The sequence below is a fragment of the Solanum tuberosum genome, unplaced genomic scaffold (genome assembly GCF_000226075.1).
Source record: "Solanum tuberosum cultivar DM 1-3 516 R44 unplaced genomic scaffold, SolTub_3.0 scf00510, whole genome shotgun sequence".
NCBI classification, from domain to species: domain Eukaryota; kingdom Viridiplantae; phylum Streptophyta; class Magnoliopsida; order Solanales; family Solanaceae; genus Solanum; species Solanum tuberosum.
In genome coordinates this window covers 216,324-237,808 of record NW_006239425.1, presented here as the reverse complement: position 1 = coordinate 237,808, position 21,485 = coordinate 216,324, and the positions used below count along the sequence as shown (strand labels likewise).

The following is a 21,485-nucleotide window of genomic DNA, read 5'->3' as shown; positions in this document are numbered from 1 at the left end:
ATTAAACATGCATTAATAGTTAAAAAAAAGGGGTATGAAAGTAAGGAGGTAGTCACTTGTAAGTAGTTTCATTTTTTTTTTATACAAGTATTCTTTTCCCAAAAAATAATGGCATAAATAAATACTATAATAGTAATAAAGTTTTACTCAAGTAATATTCTCTACGTCTACTTCAAGAATAGATACTTGGTAATTCTGTGGATAAATATATGAGAAATTGACATAAACAACCACCTATTGAAGTAATAGCCAACAAATGTACATATATATAAAAGTACTAAGGTAAGGTGATTAGACATGATATGACATAATTTTAACTTATTCAGACATGACCTTAAATAAGAGGTTGTGAAAGTTATGAATTAAAGTAGAAAGTTAATAGGTAGTGGAGTATTGTCTTGCTTTTCGCCGGATTAATTTATGTCTGGTGGTGTTTGTATGAGCCTTATTCTTGTAGTGTCTTTTTTTTTCTATCATCATTTGTTATTTATGGTATTTTGATTGTACACTATTTGTTGTTGTTACTATTTACTTATTAATTGTAATATTTTCTTCAGTGTTACTATTTGATGTGTTATCCTCAAGCTCATGATACAATCTCTTTATCTTTATAACATAGTGATAAAATTTGAGTACACTCTCTCCTCCTAGATGACACTGAGGAATTTCTCAAAATATATTATTATTATTATTGTTGTTGTTGTATATAATATACATAAATTATAAAATTTTAAATATAAAATAATATATAGTACTCCCTCCGTCCCATTTTATGTGACAACATTTGACCGGACACGGTGTTTAAGAAATAAATGAAGACTTTGAAATGTTTACCAAATTGCCCTTTAAAAAGTAGATTCACTTTTCTCTCTCCTCATAAATGTATTTGAGTATTATTTTAAGATTAAGTAGGACCAACAAGGGTAAAAGAGAAATTGTACCTTTAAAATACTTACCATATAAGGAGATGTGACAATTCTTTTTGGGACTGACCAAAAAGAAAAGGTGCAACATAAAATGGGACGGAAAGAGTATTATTTTTCTTATATTTGACTAACAAATATAACTATTTTTAGAAAGGGATAAAATCCTTTTCCACCTTCAACAATATCTATAAACTGATTATTCTCAACTGTAAACCACCCATTCCCACCAAAACAATTTTTTTGGTGTTTTTGGAAGAGGAGAAAAGGGTGATAAAAGAAGAATGCCAACTCTTAATTTGTTCACAAATTTACCAGTAGATGCAGTTATTGCTTCTGATATTCTCAAAGATGCTACTAAAGCTGTTGCAAAAATCATAGGCAAACCAGAGTCAGTTAAGTCATTTTGGACTTTATTCTGTTTTCATTCATATTTATATTGACTGCTACCTGTTTGATAATATTCCTCTGAGAAAAGTTTTTATCAATCATTTAGTGGTAATTGTAAATATCTTTACTTCTAATTTTTTAGGTTGGAAATGAAATTGGTTTAGTAGTATTTACATAATTCCACTCATCAGGATGTTTTTTTAAAAAAAAATAAAAAAATGGGGGTAGGGGAAGTAGAAATGGGAGAGGGGATTACAAAGTGGGGAATCGGTGAAAGTTCAGGTAACCAACCAACTAAGTAACTAAGATTCTCCCTTAACACAGGTTTTTGAGTCATGTGGTCCCTTTTTTTTTGTTAGTATAACCATATGCTATCCGGAATTCACGACTAATTCCATTTAAGGGAGCTGCATAGGGGCCATTAAAGAGGGAAACATTCCCTATATTCTTTTCTCCATTGTCAGGCTCGAACCTGAGACCTCTGGTTAAGAGTGAGATGAATTATCCCTCTCACCACACTTGATGGTCATGTGGAGGTTAAGTGGGAACATGTTCAGAGATGGGGTAAAGAAAAAGAAAAGAACTTTTACATGGGTTTCAGCTTACTGGGGACATGACCTTAGATAAGAAGTTGTGGAGGATACGACTTAGGCCGGAAGGTTAGTAGGAAGTTGTAGAAATTCCATGGAAGTTACTAGTAATCGTAATAATGGGGCCAATTCTCTAGGTCCGTACTAGTAGTCGTAGTATTAATACTGTAGTTCTTATCCAATGATGTCTGGTACTATCTGTGGTTTCTTGCACTTCGATTATCGTATTATTTTCTTGTAGTTATGGTTTCTTTTTTCCAGAATGCTTTGACAGCCTCTCTACCTCTCAAGGTAGGGGTTAGGTTAGCGTACACTCTACCCTCCCCACACCCTACTTGTAGAACTATAGTGGGTATGTTGTTGTTGTTGTTAAATATAAACTGAAAATTTTGAAGGAAATATTAACTTTAAGAAGAAGAAGATAATAGTGAAGGGGATATTTTTAATAAGTAGGGAAGTGAGATGAGTAGAAAGACAAATTTAATCCTTTGTTGCTCAAAATAATGAATAACCAGGTTAGCTATGAGAGACCAAGTTAGTTGTTAATGAAGACTATATTAGCACCTAACAATATTTACCCCACCAACAGGAAGAAATCAGTATCCTCTAGCAAATGGTAGTCGGGAGGATATAAACTCTTAAATTGGACAAGAATTAATATTTGATGGGATTTAAACCTGAGACTGAGCACTTCCACCTTAACCATTAGGATAAGTCTTTATTGCCCATAGCTTGTAAATTGTTGTTTGTTAGTTTGGGATCACAACTGAAAGAAATATTTGGTTTTTACATTATGATGGTAGATTAGAAATGCAGAATCCAATAAATATTTTAATGCCAATTCTTGTGGCGTGGAAAACTTTGGCGATTGAGTTGTTTCATTTAGGGCTTGTCCATTCTACTCTATTTCTTTTTGTGCTAGTATAACGGAAATATAAGTGTTTTCTTAGGATTTCTTCGTCCCAAAGCAGCAGTACAAGTAAATTTAGTACTCTCTTTTTCCAGTAAGTAGAATACTAGCTTCCAGCAATTGTGGGGTGACTTAAGTGAGGGTTATTTTTCTTATTGCTGATTGTAAGGACCAGAGTTTCAATATATGAAGATGGAGTTGGTTTAAGGAGAGTTAATAGTGTCAAAGTTTAGTTTGTTTAGAATGAAATGGTGTGGTAAGCTTCTCTCTATCAAAGAGTGCTCTATATCAAATTTCTCCTTAAGATGAAAATTTCTACCATGGATTTATAAATACAGGTGCAACTAGCAATAATCTGATTATCTCTTAGTTTCACTCTATGGTAGAGTGAGTTTACTCTTGTGGAAGTATGTTGACATAACTCTACTTGTTTTTCACCAGTTTGTGATGATCTTGTTGAATGGAGGAGTTCCTATTGCATTTGCTGGTACCGAAGCTCCTGCTGCATATGGAGAATTAATTTCCATTGGAGGTCTTGGACCTAGTGTGAATGGCAAACTCAGTTCAACCATTGCAGAGATTCTTCAGACAAAACTGTCAATAGACAGCGACAGATTCTATATTAAGTTCTATGATTCTCCGGTAAGTCTTTACGAGAACAAAGAAGGAAATGATGTTCTGCGTTTTCCGCTACGCACCCTGTCCCCCCCACCCCACCCTTTCCTTTGTCCACTGCAAGAGAATTAGTTTATGTGCAATGCGCTTCCCCTTGTCTTGACCAATTAAAGGAATCATCTACTGCTTTCATTTTTGATGATGCCTGGATCAAACAGAACTAGTTCAATCAACCCTAGTGAAGTTAAGACCTTGTTTGTGTTTTTAAAAGTTGGTGTGATATATCGAGCATATTGCAAGTTGTTTATTAGTAAGGATCACTCCGCAATGAGGGGATAAAAATAGATGAAATTTGTATTTATATTGAATTAGTCATAAAGTTTGTTCTGAAATTTGTGGAGAAGAACTACTTAAAGTATCCATATGGAAAACAACTTTCATGTTAATTTTAGCTGAGGTTGAATTGATGTCTTCCGTTGATTTTGTTTTTAATAACTGTGGTGTCCGGGCCAGTTTCCACGCACCTCGACTAACTCCCAAACTGCATTACTGTTTCCTCAATATATTCTTTTTCAGTTGAATTTGGTTGTCCATGTATGGAATCCTACTCATAACTGATTGCCGATTGGTTAAAGTTAAACTACCCATACTGGGATGCATTGATGGAAATATCCTACAATCCTATTAGAATTGTTTCTACTATGAAATAGAATCTAATGAACAAGAAGAAACAACAATAACAACAACCATGTCTCAATCCCAAGCAAGTCACTAGAATCTGAATTCGTACATAATAAGTAGAAATGTAACTTATAATCTACTTTTTGGTTGCACTTATCCATGCTCAACCACAAACTTGAGTTATTGCTGCATTTAGCTTAGTTCTTGTGCTTTAGTCTCGCGTTGTCATTTTTTATTTGACCATGTTTACATCTATGTAAAGGTTTTGTCAATGTTATATCTTAACTGAAAATCCTTTTCTTTGCATGCAGCGCCCATTTTTTGGGTTCAATGGCTCAACTTTTTGATGAACCTGCTTAAAAATAACTGCTCTGGAGTCTGGAGAAGGAACTTCTTGGTACAGCAGCAGTTTAAGACTTCATCTGCTCTCAACTGTGATCGTTTCACGGAAGAAGTAAACCCTTCTGATATGTTCAATTGGTGATACTTTTGTACAATGTCTGTACAATATTTTGCTTGATTGTGAGTTTCGTAGCGCTAAGAAATAGGAAACTATAATGCATATTTCAGCATTAACATATGCCCAGCATAGGGCTAGTTTTCGAAATTTAGTGCTTCTGTTGTCTTCTACTTTTAACTGCAATCATTCTTAAATAGATTTATATTATGTTTTTATACAAGTCAAAGAAGTTCTAAGTGCCACCTACTTTGTCTAATAGTGTCATCGCAATGAATTATTTTGTTTCTTTTATTACAATCATGTGTTATAAGTGCATACATTAGTTTTTTTTTTTTTTACACATTATTGAAATCAGGCAAGTTTAAATGGATAGCTGATCAGAACTTGCTAAGGATAGACGCATAAAAATTGGTGTTATTATTGTTGAGTAGTAGGATAACTACATATTATGAAAACATTGTTTCGAGTTATAAATTAAAGCAAAAAATATAAATTTTAATGATACACATTCAAAGATGATGTGAAGCATTATTTATTGCCATCCTTGGTTTTATTTGCAACAACTCAGGAATCCAAGTTAAACATGCGAAAAAAGTGTACTTGGACCTAATATTTAGGCCAAATCGCGTTAACTTATTTGCACATGATGTTATACCAAAACCACTATACTTTACCATGTTTAAGTGAAAAATAACAATGACGATATATATGCCATCGTAAACTGTTCTACATTTTCTGCTTACTCATCAAACACCTTAAAATAACTTTTCCATGAAGAACATTTTTCTCCGTCCCAAACACTTGTTAGTGATAAAATACTAAAATAGTGTGGCGTTAATACCAAGTCAGCACAAGGTTTTTTTCCCACAAGGACACTAACAATGGATAAAAACTACAAGTAACTTCCCTGGCTATGCAAACACCCAAAAATGGTGTAATGGTTAGTTGGTTACACATGAAATTCCCAGAAGGGTCAAGTGATAAGCTGTTCTAATTTTTTTGTACTGTATATATGCATAGTAACCATGTCCCTGACTTACCCTGAAACAGAAATTTGTCCGAAATATTTCTGAAGATTAAACGGTATCAAATACCAGACTAAACGTCATTGATCTGACATATACTTCATTTAGCTCCTCCTTCAGAAAGCTTGGGTTCAGCATTGGCTGTTTGAGGTCTGGCTCCTCCTTCAGAAGGACCTGCGGCAGTGGTGTAGGTTGCTGGACGAGGGTACATCACATTCTTGATTACAGAAAAGTAGAGATCAAAATCTGCTTTGTATTTAGAGCAGTGTGCTTCGATCCACATCTCAGCTACACTGGTGGGCACACTATCCTGGTTGTCCTGCCCATGCTCTTCAATGGTAGGGCGAATTTCTTCATATACGGAATTAAGCTTCGAAGTTGCTTCATTTTTTAACCCCTGCATTACATTGGCAAAATGTTTTAGAAAATTTACACAAAGCGGCATCATTTTTTATCCCTTGCATAAACATTGGCAAAAGTGATCAGAAAAATTACAATTAGGTTTTCCTTCCACAAAACGAGTTTAGTATTTCAACGCTAGTTTAACCACCCATGCCTGACAAAGATTAATAATGTGGCATCACAAACGAGAATTAGGAGGTTTGCCTTTTTCTCTACCTTTCCTTTTTTGGGGGGTCGGGTGGGGGGTGGGGGACATGGAAGATGCAGTCATGATGATAACAGCAACTACCTGGAAGTATTCTATCCAACCCGTCAACCCCCGTCAAGTTTTCTCGTCCCCTTTACTTCTCTTGCAAGTGCTACAGAGTAGATAATGAGCCAAATCCATTGATAGATGCGTCAAGTTTTCTCGTCCACTTTACTTCTCTTGCAAGTGCTAGAGAGTAGATAATGAGCCAAATCCACAGATAGATGCTAAAAGCATTTCCAACTTCAAGGATTTTCAACACATCACCATTCCGCGTTAGAAAATTCTTAGATACTACTACGATGCCATTACTGTTATTAAACATGCGAAAACCTAACAGACAGAGTTGCAATGCTCCAACAGAGAAAAGGACTCAGGCTGAGAAAGGTGGGAGGTTTGGCTAATCAGTCAGATTAGCAAATATTATCAGAAATTGTGCAACTTCTTTGCTAGGAAAGGAATCGTATCCACATAAGGAAGGATCAACAAGGAACACCACATAATTCCAATTCTTGAGAACCTTCTGAATTTTTTTTAACAGAGATGAGCAGTTAATTAGGTTTTCACTATGACGAGCATATATTATTTGAATACAGTAAATATGCTTCCGTACTTCATGAGAATACAAGGAAATAAATTTGTGTAAACGAGAATTCCACCAAGTGAAGGATATGATATCAGCTCTACTGATAATTGAGAAGCACCAAAAAAATAAAAAAAACTTTCTGCTCAAAACTGTACAATGAGGTACACATGTCATCCTAAAATCAAGGAGTTTGGTTCTGGTCCAGTTAGGTTTTCATGGTTGCTACAGATATGGTTATAAACAGCAGAATAAGATATGTGCTCCATGGTGAAGCAAAAAACAAAATAAAATAATAACCATAACAACATAAAGTGAACAAAAAGAAGATTGAGGTATATCAGTTACTACTCCTTAGAGCACTTACTTGTACATGGATATATTTATCTAAAGAAGAGCTCATCAAAGCTAAATGGAGTAGAAACATTAGCCTCTTCGCCAACCCATGGAAAAATATGAAAGAAAAAATTGATAAAGTTGCCTACAACTATGACGTCTTACAAAGAAAAGGTAATCATACCTCGTACATGGTAACTTCTTCTCGTGCTTCCTTCGATGCGAACAATTTAGCAAAATCTCCACCATTCACTTGCTTACGGCTGGAAGATTTTACCTTCCGCTTGGGAAGGCGTTGGGCTTTCTTCTTCGGTGTTGAACCAGATCCAATATTAAAACTCTTACAAGTGGTATTACTTGGTTCCAACTTGAGTGTAGACCCCTCACTGTCATTCAATATTTTATTTTGCTCATTTCCTCCACTAGTTCCAGAGATCACTGGCAAAGAGTCATCCTCTGCCGAGTCATAAAGTGGAACTTCCTCCACTGTATATCTGCAGTAAGAAAGCCAGATTAAGATAAATATCCAAGAATTAGAAGGAAATGAGTAAAAGCTGTAGAATCCAAACTAATATTTTAGGCAATTTTCTCTGATGGAACTCACTACCTGAAAATTTCTTTCTTATCACTGTTGACAAATAAGTGAACTGTCTCGTGTTATACCATTTAGTGATAAAGTCAAGCTCAAGTCATCCAACAATGAACCAAAAGCTAACAAGCTTCACCTTTGCTATATTATTTGACCAGTCCCTTATGACTTAAACATGTAATATTTCAGAAAATAGTATATTCTCTCTTCACCGTGTTTCTTATTCTTTTAAATGATGGTGGTGTTTGGGTCAACTTACATGCATCTCAACTAATTACACCAAGTACCTGCTACCTCCCACCAACACAGGTACTAAGTAACTCTGTCCACCAAGGTATTGGATACCTAAACCCGACGACTTCATGGATCTCCCCCAATTCATTGACCACTAGAGTCACACCCTTGTGTGCTCTCTCAATACCATACATGTTTCTTACAAGTAGGAAACGAAAGGCTAGCTACTATGTGGGAAACATAGAATGACTATAATAAATTGTAGAGCAGTGAGAAGTAAGCCCATCATATGATATCATTTGAGCTTTCCCTTTCCTAAGATCCTGGACGTGATACTTACACATGAACTTGGCTACTGGTTTGATCAGTTCAAAAGTCAAGCAAGGAAAGGAAAGGTCTGTTAATTTTATCCAGAAATATCATTTTCGGTCTATCTATCGATTGAACCAGAGGCTGGGCTCTTGTTAATAGACATAAGATGTGGGATTATGAATAGTGAAAGAGCAGCTCTACTCATAGCTCTACTCATACTTTTGCTTATGGAAAGACATTAGACACCTAATAAAACATGCAAGATCTCTTACAAAGCCCTTGTCAGTCACATTTATGTATCTCAATGAGCTTCGAATGGTATCACTAATGTTTCTCGAGATAAATCCAAAACTTTGAAGATCTAGAACAATATGTTTAATGCAAGATTACTTCAAGTCTTCTCAAAATAAACATACAGATCAAGTCTCCTCATTGTGAATCCAAAAGTCCACTTTCTTTTCCGTAATTCACAATAAAACATTGATTTGTTTATTGAGTTAACAATAACAACATGAGAAAGAGCACACGTATCAATAACCAAAAAAAACAGAAGAACAAGAAGAAGAGGAAGAATACATGAGGAGAAAAGTAGCAATCTAACACGGCTGTAGCCTGTAGACATCTTTATTTAAGGTTTAAACTTTCATTACTTATAAGTCTACAGATCCACAGACTATTTCATAAAGTTATTAACAGATCAAAGCAAATCAAGTTAACAGAACTAGAACCTTAAGATTTGTACAAACTAAAAAAAAACAAAGTTGAGCATTACCTGACATCCCCATCTTCCCAGACATGGTTGTACTCCTGAACAAAGATAAAAAGAAAATAAAAAGAAAAAGAGATGAGTCTGACAAGACTTATTTCTAATTTAGAAGCATCTATTATGTTTTAGAGAACAGAAGAAAGCATATGCCAACAGGCAGCTCTTTCCTCCCCTTTCTTTGATACGTTGCCAATATGAGCACCTTTACCACATTCTTTCTCATAAAATTTCATTTGAATTACTTAGTTCTACTATTTACGTTATAGCTGGAATTATAGTTCCTCCTCAAACAATCTCAAATCAACTGTGAAATCTATGTCCAGTGTGACAATTTAGAACCCCTTAAGATTGGGTATTCAATGTTGCAATGCTATCATCCTGAAAGATAGTGACAATTGGTTTATATGCTAATTTAAACCACTTCAATAGTGAGGCTTATCAATATCAACAAGAAACAGAATCTGAGATCTCATTGATCAACCAAGCTTTAAATGAGAATAGCAAAGAAGACATCTACTGCATGGACTTCCATTTTTGTGCTCAAGATTCAAACATAATAAGCTATAAGCATTTATCTTTTTCTTTTTATCAGTGCAATAAGCATTATCCTGGATTACTTTCTTTTTCAGCCTCAAAAGCAACATGCTATTTATCCTCTGATAAAATACAAGGTCACTGTATTGTGGTGTATTTAGGCCCGCTCTTGGATGAAGGAAGAATATATATGCAAAGAAGTAACGGAAAATGACCACGATACATCCAGAGCTTCACACTTGAGAAGTACAAGATCTTAACAGAAAGAAGATGGCACTTCCACTGAATCAATAGACAAGAACAAAATATATTCTTTTAAGATGTCATAACTCTGCAACAATTTTAATACCCGACATTAAAGAACAGACTACGATCAGAAAAAAAGACTTAGGTTGGTAAGGATACACCATACTACAACATGTTATTTGCGGATTGTAGTATGTGACTAGCAAATTCAATCTATATGCATAAGTCATTAATCATTTTGTTGTCTAAATTCTTGGTAAGAAGGAATAGGTGAAATCAGGCTACAAAGGACATTCCAGATATAACAATTCATAAGAAACTTAAGTTACCTGGAATCCTTGAGACTTGGCACCCAGAAATATAGAACAGTTTGCAGCTCCACACAGACACTGAACAGTTGCACCCCCGTACCACTCAAAATTATAGTTGTATGCCAGCTCCATTCCAATAGATATATCCTGCTTTGCAAATATTCCTACCCTTGTTTCCCCTAACACTGTCCATTTCCTTGTTTCACAATTTGGCGAGCTGGGAAATTTAGGAACACAGTATAAGTACTCTCAAGCAACACCAATTAACCGTAATAATTTGCCACTGACTGACCAAGATTTGTATTTTATTTCACTTTTCATCAATTTGACAATTGGCGTTTCAGCACTTACCATGAATGATTTATGAATCTTGCAAAACTTCCCTTCCGGGTGGCATCAATGAAATGATTAGCATCCAGAGAAATTATGTACGCGTCCTTGAGCCCTGCAGAAATCATACAAAATTATAGTAGTGATCTGTAGATGCATTGACAACCATATCTAAAGTTGATAACTTACCATGAGCTTCATAAGACTGAGACCTTTTCTTTGCTTCTTCAGATGATATCACTTCTCCACAGTATTCAATGATGAACTGTCCAGCCTAATAATGTAAAAAGATAGGAACAATTGGTTGATTGCAGCTAATTAAGAATAAGCATTAATACAGTAACTGCACAAAGGCCTCTGTTATATTCCACAGAAAGCCCATATTCGATAGGCTCAGTTTTGGAATTTTTTCTTCACGTGACTGTCAAAAAAAGAAAAATCTTTTTGTATATGCCAAAACTGAGTTATACAAATTAACGGTCACCTAAAAATAAAATAGGGGCGTTGCTTCAGCAGAATTACCTTTATATTCTCATCAGCTAAAAGACCCCAACCACGCCCTTCAGTCCTGAACAACTTAGTTTTTGCATATTCACATTTCTGGAATCTCTGTGGACAGCAAGCAAAACACTTCAAAATAATATACCAACAATTATCTAAGTGACACTCACTGTCACTTTCAAAAACGGCACTAAGTAGAATCTCCATTAGTTATTGAAACAGTCAACTACATATAAGGAACTACAAACCCTTCCTCGCAGTAGATGAAAGGATAAATTTAAGTGAAGAAAAATTCTCAATAGGAAAGAACTAAATAACAAACAACACTTATTTTTAATTTATTCTTTGTTTATAAAAGAATAACTAGGAGCGATTATGCCATACAGCAAGTGCTCGGAACAAAGCAAGTTCAATCAAACAGATCCCCAGTTTCTCAGTGTATCTGATAGATGAACCGCTAATTCTGAAGCAGCATTTAATCATACCCCGATGAAATAGGAAACCTGATGTATAAATATAGAGATCAATAGTTGCATTTTATCACAAAAGATCACTCAAACCCAAATATCACACCTTCCCAGAAAACATTCTTTCAACCAAATCTTTGGAACAAATGAGTCACCATTTACAGTTATAGATAGCACATAACCTCTCTAGGGTATTATATATGCAATGACCACACACTTTGCTGCATGAGCATAGCATAAATTTATTTTTTTTGAAACTGGTAAGGATTGAAAATTTTATATAGCTCAGCTTCCTCATATCACATAAATCTCTAGAAAGAGCAACATATGGTGCTTTTAATAGTCAACAGATGTTTTTAATCTACACAACATACAATGGAGCTCCTTTATAGGAGTATAGTCTACACAAAATAAGGAATATTTCCTAGTCACAAGGATGCCTAATAGTACAACCATTAAGAATATTCCTTTTTTTATGTGCATGATGTAATGCCCATGTTAGATTTTGTCAGCTCATTACAAACATTGCAAGGTTCTGAGATTTTTCTACGTTGTAATTATCGACTCCAACGCTCTCTTTATACTGGTCAGTTTCTAATAAAATCACTTTCACTTGTCAAAAAATGTATCCTTACATACAAACTCACCCAGATTTTCATTTTCATTAGTCTCTGGGCACGCGTATTGCGCGTGTACCCCACATCTATTATACAGTCTATTTATTATTTTATGACTTTATCATTGAAAACCTTAATACAAGATCAACTTGGACATTGTTTGTGATTTCAAATGACCAATTGTGACCAATTGTGACAACTTAAACATCAGGGCTACTAATATGCCAATGTCAACAATCTTCTCAATAAAATCAATTCATAAATAAGAAAATATAGTGCTAAAACTTTGGGATGTAAAGAAAGAGTAAACAACAGTTGCAGGTTGATCATTCTACATACAATTACTTAGGAAAAAAATATATAGTAGAAAGCTTGTTTGACTTAAATGTTCAACTATATTGTCCACATCTAATCAAAAACCAAGTAGACAACAGAATTTTTTGAGTTTTTCATTCAAGAATTCCCATTTTGGAAGGAGACCGACACATCCAATTAAAAAGCTTTCAGCATGAAATAGCTATTACACAACTTCCATTATGTGTTATAGCTCGAACCTTGAAGAAAGGAGAGAACTATAGAAGTCTTATACTTCTGTGTGCAATGAAGTTGTTCTCCTTTTATTTTCCACCTGCACTCAACTTTTCTTTTGCTTTCTTCCTCCTCCTTTTCATCTCAACTTGGAGTTAGTTGAAAGGAAAGTTCCTAATTTATAGCAGTTAAATAATAACTTTCCAAATGTAATTTGGAACTATCAAGATGAATTTGGTGTGATGCCTATTAAGAAAACAATTGAATGTGATCTTTCAAATTCTTTGCCTTTAGAGAGTAATAACAACTGACATCCTACATCATCCCCAACCTCCTCCCCTTAATTTGTTCCCCATTAGTAAGTACAGGTTTGGTAGATGAATGGGCTTGTAAGCTGATGGAATTAAAAGTAATCATTCATGGAATATAAAATAACAAACAATTAAGGCTGCTTAGTTGAGATAATTAAACCGACAAATTGATGGAATACAAGTTATTACTTAATTATTTAATGGGGGTAATTTTATTGTTAGGAGAGGATAAATTGGTCCTTCAATATTTAAAGGGTATTTTTGTAATCTAACTTTTAACTTAGGATGTTCCCACTTTTAGTATAGTATGATATGATGAATTGATGATGATGATTAAAATGGATCCAAATATAAAAGCAGAGAGGTCAATGACATGGAGTGGACAAACGATCCGAACTCCGAAATATTAAGGAATTAAGACTTCCAAAACCAAGAAGAAATGAAATAAGAAAAAGATCCGAGAACAATCACTTGTAAGAAAGAACATGTGAAGTTATGGATCAAAGAATATGAGGGATGCTCCTAGCCCGCACAAAACGAAATCACTAGTAGGCCATGAGCACAAACAATTGTTGAATAAACCTGTATTTTAGATAGTATTACAGTACAGAATTGGCCCAAAGTGAGCAAGGTTGATCCCAGGAAAGGTGAAAGAGGAGAAGCAATAAAGGGGCAATCATAAAGCAACAGATGCAGGAAACAGTTTGTCTTAGGCCTCCAATCTGATGATTCATCTCAAGAGGGTGGATGAGGGGAAAAAAACATGATGGAAAATACTAAGATAAAGGTTACTTGATAGCAGACTTGTCAAAAAAAGTTATTTAGAGAAGAAGATTGCTTCTTCAAGCCATCTAGAAGTTCCCTTTGCCAAATTAATATGAAGATCTTGCTGTCTTAGTGGCTGATAGGGAGGAAGTGCTTAAAATAATAGTCGAAGTTCTACTTGGGTATGAAGAGTCCCATGAGGCACAATAGAAAAGGGCAGCATTAGGAGACTGCTAAAGAAGAAATTATAGAAGTAAAGCATGAAAAGTTGACAAGACAAGAAACTGGATAAAGCTCCATCACATGAAATATACGAGGAGCATCAAGTGGAAGACTGCATAATAAGATGGTTTAAACCTAGTTTTAGAAATGGGTTATGGTAAGAATGGTCATAGAAATGTATTTTGATGGGTTCTTGGTTGAATAGTTTCAGGACTGCATAAAAACTTCTCACAATTTGCATCTTTTTTCTGTTTTTTATTCCTTTATCATTAATTTTTAGGATAGTTTCTAGTTCTTTTTTATATAAGCATCAATCAGAAGAGATAAATTTCTGGAGTTGGGACTCTATCCTAGGTCGTCGATCAAAGGAAAGAACTTGAGTGCCCCTATATAACCAGTTCGCCTTTTGGCTTCTATAGTTCCAAAGAAGTGTTTTTACAAAATTTATATACCCATCCAAATAAATGTGTAAATATCATTCAAAAGAGCTAATGAAATCATATTAACAACAATGAATAGCTATAAATTAACACTAGGAAAGGTAATGCATAACATGACCTTTTTGAGCTTATCATGAAGGTTCTAAAATACCACTACTTTCACTCTCTTTCTCAACGTGTACTTGTAACACAAATTTGAGGCACTACCCATAAAATCTGCTGTAAGTTGGAAATCGATAAGATCTCTGTAAAAGTAAGCTAATATGAGTAACATCAAAGAAATGTTCAACTCATTAAATGAATCATATTTACCTGATTTCTGCAAGTCGCACCACACTGACAGTACCCCGGGGTACATTCAGTGTTGGTTATTACGTTCAAGCATCTTTCTACACATGCACTTTCAGGATCACTTGCATCATAGTTGCATTCACAGATAGCAATATCATCCTCTTTCAGTTTCTTATGCCTGTAAGACGTTAGAACATTCCAATTAAAATTGACTAACTACAGCCAAGATGAGTGATAATTGAAAACCATTCAACTCCAAATCAAGGTCAACTAATCTAGGTATATGCATCTTCAGGGCACCAATTTTTTTTTTTTTTTTTTTGAGGGTGATTTTTTGGGATTCAAGTTAAGACATCAGGAAGCTTCAATCTTGAAAGCCAAAAAGCTATAAATCACATAATTAAGAAGCAGGACACAAAATATCTAAGGAATGAAACAAAAACTTATTTCTATCACAGAAAGAAACTAATTTTCTGTTTCTCATCTTTATAGAACAAGGAAAAAGATGAAACATAAGCATTATAAAACATTAGTTTCAACTCACTGAAAATTCTTCCTTTTAAGCTTGACTAGATATAATCCGGAGTTCAAATTTCTTCTTTTACTCATTTTCTTGCCATTGAATTCATACTCCAGGCCATCCTTGGCACAACATGGAACAAGGTACAATAGTTTATCAACGCTTAATCTCTATTTTTTTTAATCAATGGTTTATGAAAATTTGTGTCTTAGAAGTGAAAACAATAGCAATAACCAATGTCTTTTGCATAGTTGTAGTATCCGGATCTTAGATACCCGAACCAACTTGTGGACCATGACTAAAATCAATATGCCATGCAAGTGGTACTTACAATTGCAAACAATGTCACAATAATTCAGAAGTCTAAGCAACAAGTGTATGAAAATGAACTTCAAAATTTAAAGATTATCAAAAGAAAGAGACAAAGAGTACGGTTAACTGGCAGGGAGATGATCATTAAAAGTAGCAAAGAAAGGATTTGAGCTCACTTTCGCCCTAAAAACTCATTTTGAGTAATATGAATGAATGGTGTTACTCCTTCTGGCAGTTGAACCTTCAAAAAAGAAGAAGGAAATAATTCACCACATTACTTGATGTAAATAGAAATATAGAATGGCATATTGTAATGGAAAATCACTTATATATAAGCAAAGGGGATGCATTTATTGTACAGGCTCCATAAACATTTTTATACAGTATTATCCTAGCAAATATAATGGGTAAGTTGCTGTTGTATCCTAGCAAATATAATGGGTAAGTTGTGGTTGTTGTATCCTAGCAAATATGCGACTGATAAATGGGCAAATCAAATATCATATATATGTATATATTATGAAACCTTGACTTTAAGACTTACTTTTGTTACTTCTTTACTTTTATTTCTGTGTTTTGATGAATATTCAGTTTGGATTAGGATTGGCTTACCTATTGGTGGGTTAGATGTCATCATGACCTTGGTTTTTTGGGTAATGATGAGTTCCAAAGTGAATATTGTCTTGTGTGAAGTTGCATGTTTTTCCAGGCTTCACATGATGTAAACAAAGTACGACCATTGTGTCTTTCTTTCTACTTCTAAGATCTGCTTTAATGATTTTCCTTTATTTCTCTCTTTCCCTTACTCTCATTGTCGCTTGGAGCAGGTACCTTAGAAATACAAAACACACAGTAGGGCCTGTTTGGCCATGAAAATTACGAGTATTTGAAAAAAGTAATTTTTGTTTCAAAGTGAAAAATGATATTTTGTTTGTCCATGAATACAAATTGGAGTTGTTTTTTAATTTTAGTCAGTGATTTAGAGTGAAAACAATTTTTTGGTGTTTCTCAAATTCCAAAATTTTCCAAATTTTTATTCCAAACGTGATTTCCAAATTGAACTCTGGAAAAAGTAAAAATACTCATGGCCAAACACCTACTAAGTCCATGCAACATCACACTTTTAAATTTACAACATGCTTGAGAAATAGTGAGTAACAGAACATGAACTTAGGCATACCACATTGCTTTTGTCTTCGTCTGAATGCAACATCTATGCAACCTATGTCAGAAATCTGGAAACTCAAAAAACTCAACATAGTAAAAGGTTTTCATCAATTTCATATCCAAGCACAAGATCACACACAACCCAAAAACAAAAAAAAACTATTACATATGAATAAATTAATATTAGAGAAGTCTTGTTTCCTTCTACCAAGAATTCGGACCCACAAAAGAACTTACAACAACAATTGGAGCGGGGGTTTTACCCTGTGCGCACCCAAAAGGGTAGTGGCTACGGGTTTCCCTTGTTATCCAAAAAAAAGAACTTACAACAACAATTGGAGCGGGGGTTTTACCCTGTGCGCACCCAAAAGGGTAGTGGCTACGGGTTTCCCTTGTTATCCAAAAAAAAAAGAACTTACAACAACAACATACCCCGTGAACCCACAATAGAGCTTGAAAAACAAAATAATTCAAAGGCGAAATTTCTCAAAAATAGAATTACCAATGCCCAACAACAACAACATACCCCATGTAGGGACTACACTGTGGGGTCTGCGGAAGAATTACCAATGCCCGTAAACATTAATATTTTAGATAAGATAACTATTAACCCTTTAACATTTTTTTTTTTAAAAAAAACTTTGAGTGGAATTCCTCCAACACCCGTAAATGTTTTTAAAAAATTGATAAAATCATAAATCACCATTCAACCAAAGAGATATACACACAAAAATCTTGAGAGAAAAAAAAAACAGGTAGAACAATCTTATGCTATAAAATGGGTTAATTCAATGTGCGTTAGCATAAAATGAGGAAAAAAAAAACTAGTTCCAAGTACTATACACAAAGGTATCAAATGAGTGCTCCACATATTTATTGTTCATTAAAAATGGGGAGGGGATTCCAAGGTGGGCAATGAACCCCATCAACAAGATAAAAATTCAGGTAGTCAACAAATTACGCTACTAAGATTTCCCTGAGTACTCCAAACAAATGTTTAAGGTTTGGGAGAAAAAAACAACCTAAACACATAAAAAAAGAGAAAATCTCAAAAGCAATTCCATTCGGGGTTGCACAGATAGTAAGCACCCTCACCCAACCTTGAGTTTATGGGTTCGAGCACCAATGGAGCAAAAAGGGCGAGAGCTCGGATAACAACAACAACAAAAAATCCCTTTTTGAGTGAAATTTCTCCCAACACCAGTAAATGTTTTTACAAATTTCAATAACATCAGAATTGGCCATTCAACCAAAAAATAAAAACACAAAAATCATGAAAAAAAATCCATACAGAAAAGGGTTAAATTCAATGTGGGCAAACATAAAAACTAGTTCTAACTACTCTACACTGAGTTCACATATATGATTATTAAGGTATGAAGGGAAAAAAAAGGCAAATTGAACTTACCTTTGGACAAATTGATAGGAATTAGGGTTCTACAAAAGCTTAATAATCATTTTTGTGTTTATAATATATACATATACACAAAAAAACATCATGTGTTTGTTGTGAAGAAATAAAGACTCTCAATTCTGAATGCCCAGATTTTCAGACGGTTAGCAAAAGGTTTTTAGGTACAGCAGACAAATTTTGGGTTTTTGAAATTTTGAAGACGGATGGTACGACGTCGTTGTGGTTTGAAATTATGTATATTTATTTATTTTAAAAATTAGATATTTTATATGATTAATTTAAAAGATAGACGAATTAAAATAGATTGTAGAAAAAATAAATTTAAATTAAAAATGTATAATTTAGACATTTTATTATGAATTGGGGTGTTTAATTGAAATAAAGTAAGATAAGTAATATTTTGAAACTTATATCTATGGATTCATAATTTGCATAATATAATATTGAAATTCAAAAGCTTAATATATATTTATATTTTTGTCTATTCAAATTACAATATTTGATCATTAATAACTTATAACCTTATGATTTAAATTATAAGGTAATAGTTCAAGAAGGTAAAGAAAATAATATCTAGTTAAAAATTAAAATATAAATTACACAAAAAATGTCAGTTTAAATGTATTATTATTATTTGTTATAAAATAATATATTGTGGATGTCCACTATACCAAGAAGTTATTACATTACTTCCCTCCATTATGAAGATAACATCCACCTTTATGATCATTATTCTTGTAACATTTCACCTCCATAACCTCCTCCATTATATTCATGTTTAATGTCATGTTCATGACTAACCTTTCGTATGCCTCTATGTTACACTATAAATAGAGGCATAAGGGTCTATATTGTATACACTTGAAAATTTGGTGAACACTTGAAAGAAAGAAAGTTATCTCATATTGTTCCTCTTGTCTTATATTCTTCATCTTTATGTTGTTCTTTTGTTTTTAAGTTTTACGACACGCTATCAGCACGAGTTACTCATTCTCCATCAAGAATTAATGGTAGGTATTTCTTGATTTTTATGAATTATCCTAGTAATTCTTCAGTTGCAAGGTATACTTCATATCCAAAATATTATTTGTACTAACAAAGCTTGTTTTGTGGTTATTTTAAAATGGTTAGTAAATTATGATAATCTTCATAACAATATTGAGAGGGACTATTAAAATGTTTTAATTTATTTTAAACTTGGGACTTTTATATGGTTCTAACATGTTGTTCTAATTAATTAGTTTTGTTAATTTTTATTCAATTTTAAGTCAAATTCAAATTATATTATGGTATTCAATATTTATTTTTTGGTAATGTTATTGGTTTATTAAGACATTGATTGAGGGTAAGACGGTGAATTCAAGTTTCACCGCACCAAGTGGGTAAGACATCAAGTTAAAGTCTCGGTGCACCATGATAATAAGAAGTTGGGTTCAAGTCCCATTGATTTATGACTAAATGCGTCTTTATATGGGTAACACATTAGGTTTAAGTCCTAGTGCACTATAGTGATGATACTATGATGACTAACATAAAGTTGTATACTTTTACTGAAAGTCGTGAAATTTGCCCAATTAATTTGCTCCATTCTCTTATGTGAATGTGGTAGTAGTGCATAATATGTCTGAAAAATGACAAGTGGTTGAATGTGAATATGGGTGTGGTAAAATGTTAATGGTCATCATTGTGGTAATTAAAAGGAAGAACATTATGGGTTCTTAAGATGGTCCTTAATTTAAATGTGAAGGTAATTTTGTCCATCAAAGTGGTATGAAAGGTTATTGGACACATTGTTTCTTAAGATAGTCCTTCAAATGCGAATGTAATTTTTATCTATCAAAGTGGTATGAAAAGATATTGGGCACATTGTTGTTGATGCAAGCCAATTTGAAAAGTTTTGTAAATCCTCCATCAAAATAAAGGAATACAAAGTGGTATTACATTTGGTACAGTTGACCTTTTAAAGTGATGTTGAGGTGAGTCACATAAATTTGATAATGTCAAAGCATGACAATGAGTTTCTGATAAAAACTTATAGAGCATGTACAGATGGTTATGGTTCATTTCTTGAAGAGAATGTGACTTGTGTTCGTATGGATAAGGACATGTTCATGTATGGTTGGATAAATGTCACGTCTCACCTCAACGGGAAGTTTGAGATATTGAAAAAAAAAATTTTGACATAAATGGTCATTTTGGTCATATACTTTGAGTACTACACAAATATTATGGTATGTTTTATTATGAACTATTGGAGGACAAAAGAAAGAAATAATTCTTTTCTATAAAGGTTGTGGTCATGACCAAAATAAATGTTATTGTGTGGCAACACAAATTTGTCATTGATTGTCAAGAAATAAGTCGTAACAATTTTAACCATGACAATAATAATAATTTTCTCCTTGAAGGAGATGGTCACCATAAGAATGGTGTTGTGAAATTTGTGGCAGTACATAAACTTAATTAAGAGTTTCAGAAGAACTAATTTGTTACTATCCAAAAATGAAAATAGTTCATAATATTGAGGTTGTAGTAAGTCTCAAAAGAAAGTTTTTAAGTTTCGGAGGAATTGAAAAAAATATATTATATTGAGAATGTAATTTATTGAAAGATTAAATATCTTTATATTACTACAGTCAAAGCGGGTTATGAATATTTACATAATAGGTTACCCACGTTTCTCTTGTTTGTTGTATACAAATATAGGCATGATGATGGAATCGCATGCAAAAGTAAACTAGAAGTTTACTAGAATAAATATCAATTGGTATAACCAGTTGACCATTTCGGTTCAAACGTGATGCAAAAGAATTGAGAATTCATGTGGTTATATGTTGAAGAAATATAAGATTCTTCAAGAATTGTCATGTGTTGCTTGTTCTCATGATAAAATGATCATTGTACCAGCTAAGGTTGGGATTGTATCCCCTGAAATTATTTGGACCATATAAAAAGGTGAATATGAGCCCGTTCACCTGCCATGTGGACCGCTTACTGTTATGATTTTAATAGATGCATCTATGGTATGGTCACATGTGTAAGGTTGTTTGCTCAAATTGTTAAAATTAAGGGCACAATTCCAAACTATAAAATCATGTTGATAATGCTGGTTGGTTTAGCAGAAATTGTATGTCTCCAATTATAGCTAGACCATTAATGTCACGCCCCGAGCTTACACCCTGGGCGGGACCGGCACCCGGAGACCATTGCTGGCCCCAGGCGAACCCTTGGCCTGGCTTTCTTAACTCAGCGGAAACCTAACTCAACAGAATAACTCAATGCCATGCAAAGACATAAACAACTTAACTAATGAATATATGGCCCAAAGGGCAACTCGAGTCTCAAAATAGAATATTTACATATATATACATATACATGGATGAGAGACTCAAAACTAACTGACTGACTGACTGTTTATTGAAGCCTCTAATATACTGAGATGGATG

At 33.8% G+C, this 21,485-nt stretch overlaps 2 protein-coding genes across 3 annotated transcripts; one reads left to right on the top strand and one right to left on the bottom strand.

The window, feature by feature from the left end:
- Nucleotides 1–1,087: 1,087 nt before the first annotated feature.
- LOC102582498 (macrophage migration inhibitory factor homolog) lies at nt 1,088–4,789 on the top strand. The gene is made up of 3 exons (XM_006364648.2): nt 1,088–1,318; nt 3,255–3,455; nt 4,421–4,789. The coding sequence occupies exons 1-3, from the start codon at nt 1,208–1,210 to the stop codon at nt 4,454–4,456; spliced, it is 348 nt and encodes a 115-aa protein (XP_006364710.1). The 5' UTR covers nt 1,088–1,207; the 3' UTR covers nt 4,457–4,789.
- A 584-nt stretch (nt 4,790–5,373) lies between these two features.
- Nucleotides 5,374–18,172, bottom strand: LOC102581948 (histone-lysine N-methyltransferase ASHH1-like). Of its 2 annotated transcripts, none has more exons than XM_006364646.2 (11): nt 18,034–18,172; nt 16,639–16,693; nt 15,635–15,699; nt 14,648–14,804; nt 11,007–11,093; nt 10,674–10,758; nt 10,506–10,599; nt 10,173–10,371; nt 9,070–9,104; nt 7,347–7,656; nt 5,374–5,991 (listed from the first exon to the last, which is right to left on the bottom strand). In XM_006364646.2, exons 2-11 carry the CDS (start codon nt 16,669–16,671, stop codon nt 5,695–5,697), a joined length of 1,362 nt encoding a protein of 453 aa, XP_006364708.1. In that variant the 5' UTR covers nt 16,672–16,693; nt 18,034–18,172; the 3' UTR covers nt 5,374–5,694. The 2 variants fall into 2 exon arrangements, with proteins under 2 accessions (XP_006364708.1, XP_006364709.1); XM_006364647.2 differs by having other exon boundaries at nt 16,639–16,709; nt 18,034–18,164.
- Between the last annotated feature and the right edge of the window lie 3,313 nt (nt 18,173–21,485).

Excerpts from the sequence above, each read along its gene's own strand:
- LOC102582498 (XM_006364648.2), top strand. The coding sequence starts at position 1,208 with ATGCCAACTCTTAATTTGTTCACAAATTTACCAGTAGATGCAGTTATT. Across the intron at positions 1,319-3,254 it reads TCATAGGCAAACCAGAGTCA|TTTGTGATGATCTTGTTGAA; the intron begins GTTAAGTCATTT and ends GTTTTTCACCAG. Across the intron at positions 3,456-4,420 it reads TTAAGTTCTATGATTCTCCG|CGCCCATTTTTTGGGTTCAA; the intron begins GTAAGTCTTTAC and ends CTTTGCATGCAG.
- LOC102581948 (XM_006364646.2), bottom strand. The coding sequence starts at position 16,671 with ATGTTGCATTCAGACGAAGACAAAAGCAATGTG. Across the intron at positions 15,700-16,638 it reads ACGAAGACAAAAGCAATGTG|GTTCAACTGCCAGAAGGAGT; the intron begins GTATGCCTAAGT and ends TCTTTTTTGAAG. Across the intron at positions 7,657-9,069 it reads TGGGAAGATGGGGATGTCAG|ATATACAGTGGAGGAAGTTC; the intron begins GTAATGCTCAAC and ends TTCTTACTGCAG.